At 36.9% G+C, this 12,730-nt stretch overlaps 1 protein-coding gene across 3 annotated transcripts in view; it reads right to left on the reverse strand.

Moving 5' to 3' along the window:
- The window catches only part of arhgap23a (Rho GTPase activating protein 23a), a 76,930-nt gene that overhangs the window by 17,980 nt on the left and 46,220 nt on the right, over window positions 1–12,730 (reverse strand). For all 3 annotated transcript variants that reach the window (XM_056261597.1, XM_056261596.1, XM_056261595.1), the window contains exons 2-6: window positions 10,408–10,605; window positions 7,005–7,029; window positions 4,586–4,678; window positions 2,015–2,093; window positions 1,474–1,528 (exon numbers count right to left, since the gene is read on the reverse strand). In XM_056261597.1, coding sequence (XP_056117572.1) covers window positions 1,474–1,528; window positions 2,015–2,093; window positions 4,586–4,678; window positions 7,005–7,029; window positions 10,408–10,605 — 450 coding nt within the window. The remainder of the gene's footprint in view (window positions 1–1,473; window positions 1,529–2,014; window positions 2,094–4,585; window positions 4,679–7,004; window positions 7,030–10,407; window positions 10,606–12,730) is intronic.

Genomic DNA, 12,730 nt, shown 5'->3' on the forward strand with positions numbered 1-12,730 from the left:
AAAAAAAAAATGTACATACAATTTTTGTTAAATGAAATTATCCACTACTGTGTGACTGTAGAGAGGATGTCAAGCTGACCAGAAGCACCAGCCTTCCATCAACACTAACCTCAAAACACACTGACACAAACTCAACATATGCAACATTAAGAATTTATTAACAAATCAGAGACATGGCTCACTGACGAAAAGCTGTCTTGACTGCAGACAAGCAAATCGTCTAACACAGCATAGTACATGCAGTCTGCTAATACATGCAAATACAACCAACACAGAGAGAATTGAAACTCACTAATCGAGTGAAACATTCCTTAAAGCTCAAATGTGTCGAACGGCTCTCTTTTTCTTTATATTGTTCTCTTAAAAGCTTGAATTTACCTCTTATGTCCTGATTTGTGCTTTCTCAAATTCATGTCTCGTTGTCACGTCTCTCTGTTATTCTCGGTATCTCTTTTTTCTTTCTGTCTATGAGCCCTACCCAACCCAACGCTCTTGAACTCCCTCCTTTCTCTCTCCCTCTCTCATCGTCTCTCCGCCCTGTGGGAGTGTGGGAGGGGCCACATATCTGATGATGTCATCTCTGGAATGTAGCTGATGCGGGTGTAAGGAGGGGTGTGTAGAAGGACAGAGAGAAGGAGAGAAAGACATGGAGGGAAGAATAGTGGAGTAAGGAGGAGTGGGGTCTCTTGGGAGGCTATATGGGTAATTTGCCTAGCGTGAGTGCCCTCGTACGGATATTTATTGAAGTGTGTATAAAGCATGTGTCTGTATGTCACACACATGTGTAAAGGTTTCCCTTTGCCTTTGGTGAGTTGCATGTCCAATCTTGTGGAACTGAAGAAATATGCGAGTGGGAATGTTTGAGCGCTGTAAGAATGCATACATGTTTGTGAGTATTTGTATGTTTGTGTGTGCTAATCATATGACAATGCTTACGACATGACTGATGTTTGAGTTCTTGCATGAAAGAGCTTCAAAGATACTGCTGAAGCAACCTACTGACTCACACATTGCTCTATAATGACTACTACAAGTAGTTCAGATAATCTGACATTGGAGTTGTTAAAAAAGTGTGGGAAATGTGAACACACCTTTGAGGTTGTGGGTTTACTAGCTATACTTTGGAAATAAAACTAGACCAAGAAGTTACCGAAATTCTATACTCTAAAAATGCTAAATGTTCACATCTCAAAACATTTTCTTAATCATTATTTTACCTTGTTTTACAGTAAAAAATACAATTAAAAAAATCCTTAAAACAAGATACATTCACTAACCAAAGTGGCAAAAGACATATATTAAATAGATTAAGCATACATGTAATTTAATTTAATGATGTATGCTTAGAACAAGAAAAATACAATTCTTAAAAATTTATACAATTTAGTTATATAATATAATATGCACTTCTTAAGACAGTAAGGTAAATGTGGGTGTATGAGAAAAGGTAAAAATGCTCAAACGTACACTTACCAGCTGCAGCACATCATCGTCCTTTGGCATGATGGAGAGCTCCAGTACACTCTCACTGAAAAGACAAGAGAGCATGAGATTCAATAAGAATATATACAGTATGTAGTGTTTACAGTAAAAAACATTTATAGTTTCCATTAATCCATCTCCATTAATAGTTTTGGTTTGAGTTCAAAGCCACCATTTACATTGTGGTCAATTCGGTCCGATTATCTGTAATAACCTTTCTAAGTAATGCACATAATCGTCCAGACGGCAAACACTGCCTGAGGTCATCCTGCTACATAAAACAAGCAGTATGTCACAAATTCACACATGAACAAGACTCATGTGTAAACGTTTAGTTATGTTCTGTTCGTTCAACTTTAAACTCAACCATTTAAACAATGTTGTAGATCAAGACATCATATGCATTTACTTCCCAGGCTAGTTCTGGATAGCTGTAGAAAACCTCATTTTCATTAGCTCGTGCAACAAAGTGGAATGAACTTTTTTTGATTTTGAATGGATTATTTGATGCTGTTTGACTTGAGGAGCTCACCTGTTCTGAATCAGTGCAATGACCTGCGAGTACGTTTTACCCAGCACACTCTCTCCATTTACTTTAACCAGCCTGTCTCCTGCAAATTCACACACAAAAACACACTTATATGGCAAACATTTAAAGCAGGGTTTTCCAACCTTTTTTTTTTTTTTTGTCTAATGTGCATAGCCACCAATAAGGCTCAAGTACCCCTTATAAACCAGAAATGTGTTCCATTATACTGGATGTCATTTTGCAGAAACAGTAATATTATTAAATTCACTTAATACCAAAACAACCAACACTACTCACACATTAGCAAATACGTAACTGTTCAAATGTTTTAAGTTCAGTAAGTTTTCATATAAAAATTCATATAATTTAGCAAAAGATTTGTATTTCAAATAAATGCTGTTCTTTTGAACTTTTTATTTATCAAAGAATCCTGTATCACTGTTTCTACAAAAAGAATTAAGCAGCGCAATTGTTTTCAACATTGATAATAATAATAATAATAATAATGTTTCTTGAGCAGAAAATCATCATATTAGAATGATTTCTGAAGAATCATGTGACACTGAAGACTGGAGTAATGATGCTGAAAATTCAGCTTTGACATCACAGGAATAAATACTATAAAATTTAGTAAAATAGTTAAATTTACTCCTATTTGACAATATTACAGTTTTCACTGTATTTTTGATCAATTAAATGCAGCCTAGTTGAGCATAAACTACTTTCAAAAACCCAAACATTTGAACAATATTGCACATTTTGCTATTAGTGTCATCAACAAAAGTATTTATTTACTACTTTTACTAATAAATTATACAAAAGTATAATTTATTAATCATTTTATAATTGGGCTTAGTGTTTTTAAAGTTTCTTTTTCAAAAGCAAACGTTGCAACATTCTTTACATAGAGAGAGTGTGCAGTCTGTTTGAATAATAAAGATTAAGTAGACTCATTCCATGTGTTCACTCTGTTTTCCTTAGATGACGGGTGTGTTTTGGGTTCATGTCAGGGTTAGGTTATGGGATCAACTCAACCAGCGGCGGTCCGTCGGAGGAGTCAATAGAGGTTGAGCCTCCCATTACCAATCATGTTAAAATACAATAATCAGAGGTAGAGCATGATCTGTTGCATTCATTGCCTGTGTTGACATGGAAGATGTGCACGGGCTCCTTGGAAATCTCATTATAATGTGTCTGAAATTAGTGAGGCTATATTAATCTATCAGAGATCATGCGTTTATAGGAGAATAGATACTTGCAACAAATATGGTAAACATACTACACTCTTGCATGAAAGCTCTCTCGGTTTGTCTGAACACAGTGAGAGTAAAGTGGACCATCCATGTTTAGTCACAGGAAGCATGACCAAGCAGCACTTCAAAAATGTCTTAGTATAGTGACATAATAAGACACATTCCTGTGAATCTGTGACAGGTGCTAAAGAAGAAACAGATCATCATCGCGTTAAATGGGCAAGTCATAACAAGAGATCACATATGTGTGCACACGAGTGCACCGGGTGGGTATAATCAAAGCTAAAATCATTATGCACTCAAAGCCGTGTACACACACACACGCACACCAAACACAATCATACATGTGTAAACTGTGGATTAAAAACTCTTCAGAACTGAAACCGTCAACAACATAGTTATCTTGACTTTCCATTGAATTTCAGGGTTATGTGAGGTTTGCTAGTTAACTTAGTGAAACTGAAAAACTCAAGGCCTTCTCACTCCAACATGAATTTGGTCCAATATGCGATGTGTCTGTTCAGACCAATGTGTAAAAAAAAAAAAAAAAAAAAAAACATTTCAACTGATTGAAATTGCAAATTCTTTCTCTGACAATAGATGGTGCTTATAGAAAAGCAAAAATACCTTGGTTACACAGGTACACGAAAAATTATGCAAATTCTTGTTTCCGGCACTCGCTTGTCACAGAGAAGAAAAGTTTTCAAGGAGCCATTCAGATTTTCATACTGAATTTGTATTTGCTGTTATGTTTAAAATACAACAACAAATACAAGAGTACAGACACAAGAGAGCCAGATCTGGATTCTTCCTCTGCTATTCACCATCTCTTAATAAATAAGTCTGTTCATGAGGGCCACCAAGTCTTTGTTTTATGTAACACCAGCGGCTCTGGGCATGTGAACAAAAATGAGAATCTTATTGCTTGGCCAGTTTTCTTTATAGTTTAGTTGAATCTATTTGGTCTCTCTTAGAAAAAGATTGTTTTGGACAATCGAGAGAGCAGGACAACACACATACCACCAATTACAGTCCACCATACAGTTACACTCATATCCATTCAACATAAAACAAAACACTGGTTAACATTTACAATGTCCAAATCATAGTTAGATGGAAATTACAACCCCTCTTCATAATTTTTTTTTTTTTTTTTTTTTTTTTTTATCAGTCTGACTCTGAACAGACACATTAACAGCTATTCATTGAAATTAAAATTCATACCAAACATTTGTGTGAACAGGCCATTAGTCTGATGTCATGTCGTTTCTATGAACATATAATTTCAGCTGCACACACACAGTTTTCTTCTCTATTTTACCTGTACACAAGCCGGCCTGGTGGGCCGGGCCTTTCTCCCTCACATTCTTAACGAAGATGGTGTCCATGGGCTCCAGACAACTCCGATGAAGCCCTGCACGAAACACAAACACAACCCTGTTCACAACCATAGACAAATACATAGCGCATAGTAAATTCATAGTTTGTACAAAAACAGAAGACACAACAGTGGCTCTAAATACGACCCTGTAAAAAAGTCTAAGAAAATCTAATAAATCTAATGAAAATGAGCAAAGATTATGTACATTTTTAAAATATTGATGACCATTATGATGTAAAATGAGCACAAAATATTTCAGATTTTGACTATCTCAAGGTCACTAATTAAATAAGTAGAGATTAATCATTTGACACTTTATAAAGACAGTTAGATGCTCTTCCATTGAAGCTCGATGCTCTTTGGATCACCTCCAATTAGGGATATTTGTCTTTGACACTAATTTACTTTTTTTTAATACTTACTTTTGTTAATTTAAATTCACAGTAATGTTGTTTTTTTTTTTTTTTTTTAAAGAAATAAACCATGTTGCCTTATTTGAAAACTAAAAAGATTAGGTGTGCAAAAAATAAATCGTTTTACTATAGACTTCACTGTACAGAGACACAAAAACACATACACAGATGTATAGATTGGCACTGAGGAATGTGTTTTGCTCTGATGCCAGTGTCCTCATCATGATGACATGATAAGATGAGGACAGACAGTTACAGTCAACAAACAGGTTGACGTAGTAATACTAAACTTATCTAGTAACTTTGGGGCTTTCTGTAGTATCAATACTTGTCTTATTTCATCAGATGATCTGTCAAAAGCAGCTTTCATTTCACAAATCTGTGTAGATGCATGCGTGTGTGTGTGTGTGTGTGTGTGTGTGTGTGTGTGTGTGTGTGTACCTCTATATGTGTAAGTAGTGCTGCACGATTCATCGTTAAATGATTGTGATCTAAATTAAAACACCCCCGCGATCTTATTCCTAAATGACAATGATTCGGCTGTGTCTATTAAACCTTTTGACAAGTACAATCACAGTGGAACATTCAAATTTTCCGCTGACCCGAGAGAGCAGTTGTCACATACAGGTATGAAACAGCTTCACAAACAGTCTTTTCAACCACAGTATCATTATTTCTGTTACAATAATTAAAATTATCGCAGAAGTACTGGGGTATAAGTTTATAGTTTGGATATAAACAATGGTGGTGGCGATCAAAATAGAATAAATCACCTTGTAAAAGTAACTTGACGCTTCAAAATAAAGATTGTATCAAAAACACCATTTACACCAAAAAGGGGTGAGAAATTACTGTTAATTCTTTTTTATTTGTCATTAAATCGTTACTTCCAGAGATTCATTTTCTGGACGTTGATTCATCCAGTAATGAAACAGGTGAAGTATTTATGAGTGAGTCATTCATTCAAACCTTTTTTTATTTATTTAAATAATTCCTTCAAATAAATGAACTCTCTCTCTACAATGGACTGAATTGTCCATCATTTATGAGACTGAATTTTCTGGCTTTCCTCATTTTCAGTGTTATGGGCGCTATTACGCGCTATTACGCATCTTCTGAAAGAGTAGAGAATCTCCGGATCAAAAAAACACAGGCAAAAAAGGAGTAGAAACAAGCGATAAAAGCATTGCTTATGCACATTGCTGTCATTGGGGAAAAAAAGTGATTTTCTAAGCTTTTTGTTCAAAATGTTCCCTTTTTTTAAATGAAACTTACCTACATTAAAGTGTTGGTAAAACAAATTTGCATGAAGCTAGAATAAAACTTTTTTTTTAAAGCAGAGGCTCTGATCTTTCTTTTAATATATTGCATGTTCAGATAATATACAACAAAATATTCTGGGCGCCATGAAAATGATCAAAAACTGGATATCTGGACATATTTCTATTAAATCTGTTTCCATGTACAAGTACATTGGTATATAGTACTGCGATATGATATCTGTTTTGTTTGATATGGAAATGATTTAACATTTTTCATATGACAGAACTTGCAAATGATATGATATATATCTCATATCAGTTGTGCTCATTCCTGTAACCCTGCTTAAACCAGACTGATTTGAATGCAGATGGGCAACTTTAGTGTGCATGAATGGAAACTTGCTCTAGGGGGTGCAATGAAACAAAATTCCCTGATCGTTGACCATGTGACACTAAATTGCGTATGCCACAATTTAATCTCAGATCAATCACTGAGAGATGATAATATATGTAAGAAGAATGAGAAAAACAAAGTGTTCATCAAGTGACGCCAAGTTTAGTCAACTCATAATTTGAAGATGATTTGTCACTCATCTTCAAAATGATAAGAAATTGAAATGACTGCAATTCACACAATGTGAATGAGACTTTTTAAAAACAAAGAAATATAAAAGATAGACTCACCCTTTCCATTCCCATTTTCTTCATCCTAACAGGAAACAATAAGAGGAGAGTTAGATCATTGCAAAATAACTAGACAGCCTTAAACTTAAATGATTTAATAGTAATTTACAAAAGACACAATACTTAAGTGAGGTATTATCCTCTGTAATAAGTACTTAAAGTAATCATATAATAGAAATGATAGTGGAGTCTTGGAGTATTTAACAAGAAGTGTTCATCGAGCTTTTTAAAAGTTTTAGTTTCACTCAGAAATTTCAATTTTGTCATTGTTTACTCATCCTTGTGTCACATTTAAAAAAACAATATGCCTTTCTTAGAAGGCAAAGAGAGACATTTTGAACAAATATGCTGGTTACTGACTCATTTCCATGCAATTACAATGACTGAGGATGAGGACTGAGTCTGCACATCTACATTATTTTTATACAGAGTAACAGAGTCTAAATGAACCACAGTGATATCAGCCCTGACTCTGTCTCAGCACTAGAGGTCAGCACTGGGAATATGGACCCCTCTAGCAGTGAATTTGCTGCTTTTAGCCACAAACACACATAAACGCAAGGTCTCAAGAAGAGCCGCAACCACATTCATCTTTCCATCTGTGCTGGAAATGACATAGTATTCATAATATTCATTGTGAATCATTATTTACAACAGACACAGTTTAGATAACACACATGCACAACCTTCACAAAATAACCAGACTGCAAACCAGAGGCTCAAATGACACACACACGTGCAACGCTGATCAGGCAGTTTAAAGTGGGCAGCCCAATGTTTAGTCTGCGCTGACTGGGCTCATTCCTAACAAACTCACACAATACTGAGGCTTTGCCGTGCCGGGAAAAAGACAGACGGGGGGGCAAACAGATGAGTAGGGACTGTGACGGACAGTGACCACAACTTTAAAGTTTATAATCAGCATCCAACCCACAGATCAAAATGTAAGTCCACGTGTGCATTAACTAGAAGGTGATGTGGTGACAGATGGAGAGAGTCACACAGTCATGTGACCATGTGGACACTGGGAACAGTGAAGAACAGAATGGACCAGAACACATTGTCCCAGCAGCCCTGGTACGGCCCAGCTCAGAGTGCGTGTGGTACCAGTCAAACACAAAATAGGCCTTTTGACTAAGAAAAGCAAACAGCAGCTGCTCAGAGAAGAGATGCCATATAGACCAATCATAATGGGGCTTTGTTTCTCCATCATCATGTACACACACACACACACACACCATTCAAACATCTATAGCCCGCTCTCAATAATATACACTACCGATCAAAAGTTTGGTTTATCAAAAATACAGTAAAAACAGTGAATATTGTGAAATATTATTACAATTTAAAATAACTGTTTTCTATTGTAATATATTTTAAAATGTAATTTATTCCTGTGATGGCCAAGCTGAATTTTCAGCATCATCACCCCAGTCTTCACTGTCACATGATCCTTCAGAATCCTGTTGCTTAATATTTTTGTGGAAACCATGATACATTTATTTTCCAGAAGTTCAAAAGAACAGCGTTTATTTGTAACTGAAATCTTTTGTAACATTATAAATGCCTTTACTGTCACTTTTGATCAATTTAATGCATGCTTGCTGAATGAAAGTATTAATTTCTCAAAAAGAAAATCTTACTGACCCCAAACTATTGAACCAGAGTATATGCCCTGTTTATAACATAAAAATGACAAAGACACTTTATGTCCACTGCATTTACAACATTTAATAAGACACATAGTAGTGCACCGTAAAACAGCAGAGCACCGTTTGTTTCGAGCAGTAATATTAAAACCAACTGGTTTTATTGAAAAAGTATTTTATATGACTGAATCAGGCTATATTAGGCTACATCAACAAGGTAAATGGCTTTTGATAATTGAAAACAAAATAATTAAAAGTTAATAACTGCACATATCTACATTTTACAGCATGAAAAAGTAGTTCCAACAATCAGATGTCATGTGACCAAACACGATTAGGCATCTCATGGCTTTCTTTGTATAAGCTGTCCCTTTTTTTAAGTTCATTAGTAGATTACACTGTATCTCTCCCTGCTTCTTTAGCATCTTTTTCTAAAGAGAAAAAAAGACCAAAGGAAAAATGATGCAAGTCTGGCTCTGAGGTCTCTGAGGTCAAGTCCAACCACAATTGCAAGTGTGGCTTAAACCCTTAAAAATAAAAAGGGGTTTTAGATTCTGATGCCAAAAATGTGTCTTTTTAAAGTTTCAAAAATTTGATACCAGAATATTTATTAAGCCCTGATATTGCAAATGGTTCTTCATAAGAAGTTTCTTTATAAGAACTTTATTTTTTTTTTTAAGATAGAAGGCCTCGAAGGCTGAATGAGCACTACTTAACTACTGTTTGTAGTTAAGAGTAGGGGTGCAACGGTACAGATAGCCCACGGTACGGTCCGTACCTCGGTTTTTGGGCCACGGTCTCGGTTCGGTTTCGGTACATGTTTTGTGCAGAAAGAGACTGCTATTTCATCCCAAAAATATGTTTTATTTTTCTTATGAGCATAAACAGAATGTCACAGTAGGAAGAACATCAATGTGTATGGAATCCCAATGCACCGGTTATCTTTCTGTGTTTCTGTGAAGATGAACGACTTCGAGCCGAATCAGGCCGAACTGGTACGTCTGTACCAGCATGTTTATGATCCTTCTATACACAGAGACATTTGCATTGATGGGCGACCATAAAAGCCTCTCATTTTGTGAATAGGAACACATTTGCATTAAGCACCCAGTTTGCACTTGTCTAAAGTAATTGGTTACATTTACAAAATAAGCCTACAATAGCAGAAGTAAGCCCTGCTGATGAAATTAAGGTTTAAACACTCAGGCTTCAATTGTTTAACTAGTTTACATGCAGTGAAAGTAGGCTACAATAAACCTACTGCATTTATTACTCTTTTATGAATCAGCAATTAATAAACTACTAATAAACGGCAAACTACTTCTTCACTGCTGATTCCTGGTGGTTAAGAGGAAAATTACTCCTCGACAGGTCGCCCCCTGTCGTTTCACAGAATAGCACAACGGCGAGCGCGTCAAGTATAAACGCCTCGGCCGTTTGAAGAGGTGCGCGCGCAGTCAGTGGAGACTCGCGCTCGTGCGGACGCGTCGAGTATAAACAAGGTTTAAAGCAAAAACTAAAAGGATCAGCGCGAACTCAATGGCAAAACCGAAGTCCCGCGGGACACGAGGGTAGATTGTCCCGTGCAGGGCTGACCGAACGGTCCGGGATTTTACCGTGTACCGTTGCACCCCTAGTTAAGAGACAGAGACAGTTTGTTGAGTTTTGTATCATATTAGATGTCTTATTTCAGTTGTTGAATGATTGATTAGTCAGGGCTTGATATTGTGATAGTTGGCAGGCATCCTCCTCACCTTGAAACTGGTGTGCAGGGCAGACTCTGGCGGGTAAACGATGAAGTGACGTAGCGTAAAACCAAAGCCCTGAGAGTTCTTTTGGAGCACCAGTGTACGTGGACCCTGCCAGGACATGCCCAACCCATCTGCCCCGCTCCTGACCACTGGCCGAGGGTTCTCACTGGATGAAGAGGTCCCATCTCTCCACCCCTTTGCCTGGAGGAAACACAGAGAGATATTTGAATTTAGACATTCGCCATTGATACACGCAGTCCAAAACTACTATTCCATTGGGATTACGTCACATAGAAAATCTATGAAAATCAAAAGCTCTCCTGTAGCTCAAACAGTAGTGCATGGCACTAGCAACGACAAGGTCAAGGGTTTGATTCCCAGGAAAAGCAAGAACTGATCAAATGTAAAAGTATAACTTGAGAGAAATGTAAGTCGTGTTGGATAAAAAATGTCTGCCAAATGCATAAGTGTAAATGAAATGCATCTGTGTTGATGAACACATCACATTTAATGTGATAATTGGTGAATGCCCTTGGCAGATAATTGCAAGAAATAACACCCTGTTGTTCCAAATGACCATCCCAACTGTCAGTCTACTTACGCCACCTGTACAAACAAGACGTGGGTATGTGAGGAAAAGTAACTAAAAGGGGGAGGGGCAAGGGAGACATTTCACATGTGGGAACCATGATGTCATTTTTGTGATGCCAACATTCTCTAAGGAATTCTTAGAGGCCACTAACAGGAACATTTCTTATTAGATAGTAGGGATAAAGGCCAAGGATCTGTACAGAAATCAAATCAAATAATCCTTTGATTACTAGGACGAAAGAGGTATTTGGTGGAGTTTTATTTAAAAGGTGACATCATCATTCCCCTAATTTTGCAAGAAAATACCTCTTTCCTCTCCAACCTAAAATCAACAACCTCACCAGCCCTGTGGTTTTACTATAACAGGAAGTATCTGGTTAGAGCAGGAAGTTCCCCAAGGACGGTGCCAGTCGCCATATACATATATATATATATAAACAGAAGGGGATTTTTTTTCTTGTCGTTGTTTCCAACTTATTTTATACAAAGCAGCAGACATGTACTTCTCAAATCTCTGCTCTTCACCTCCCGTTACTCCTCACTTCTCTCTGCACTCAGCAGAAGTCCTAGTCTATAATCCAGCGGTCCTGACACCGACCGCAAGCTCACCCCCTCTCTGTTTCTCACTCTATTTCTGTCTCACACGCTGTTTTCATTTGGCTGGGCTTATGTCTGAACCTTCTCTCTTTCACTTGCATTCTTACCAACTTGCACGCATGAACACACACAAATAGACAAACGGTAACACTCCTTTTCAAACAGTCCCGCATATTGTGTGGAATGATGTAATGTTTTTATTTCATTTGCTTTTCCCTTATTAAAATGGATAGTTCACCCAGAAATGAACCTTCTCACCCTCATGTCTTCAAAAGCTGAATGAATGTACTTTCTCCGTGGAACAAAAAAGGAGAAATTAGGCAGAATGTTCAAACTGTACTTTTCTATACAGTGAAAATGGCCAAGTCATTTTTAGTCACAATTTTCGGTGAATACAGACCTCAATTCCAATCCATTCCATTGAATGACCAATTTTTGGACTCACTTGGACCAAAGTTTTGGACTCACAAGAGCAGCAACAACATTCTGCTAAACTTCTAATTTCTATAACTGTTTTATGGAAGAAATTCATACAGGTTTGGAACCACTCAATTTATATTGGGTGAATTATCCCTCTAGTATTTTGAGAAGGAAAGAAGGAGGGAGTGAAAAGACATTTCGCACATTTTCTGCAGTGATTTTTTGAAAATATTTTTGGAATTATGGATCTGTCCACTTCACATTAAACAGAGCTGAGGTGTCGTATTGATGACTGAAAACAATCAAAACCATTTAATGAACAAACACAAGAGTTTACAAATATTTAAAACAATAGGGTCCTCTCACCATCGGTGCTTGGGCCCTAATAAGGCCCTAATACATTTACTTGAGAAGCTAATTTGCATAGATATTGCAAATATATTAAGAGACTTGTCTTTCTCCACTTAAATTCTTCAGAGCTTTTTGCAGAGTTCAAGCGCGCGTGGGCCTGCTCAATGGATTAGAGAGACAAATAAAAGTGAAAGACACAATAAGGCTGTGTAAGTGACAGAATGAATGTACAGGGGCATGTGTGAATTCCATAACATTTACTGTTAAGTCAGGACATGTTCAGACAGAGACGGAAAGGCTAGCCTTAGAAAGAGAAAGAGAGTCTCCAACAGGCTCCAACACGCAGGTTTCGACCACAAGGTTCCTC

This window comes from Rhinichthys klamathensis, unplaced genomic scaffold (genome assembly GCF_029890125.1).
Source record: "Rhinichthys klamathensis goyatoka isolate OS25496 unplaced genomic scaffold, OSU_Roscu_1.1 h1tg000184l_1, whole genome shotgun sequence".
NCBI lineage: Eukaryota > Metazoa > Chordata > Actinopteri > Cypriniformes > Leuciscidae > Rhinichthys > Rhinichthys klamathensis.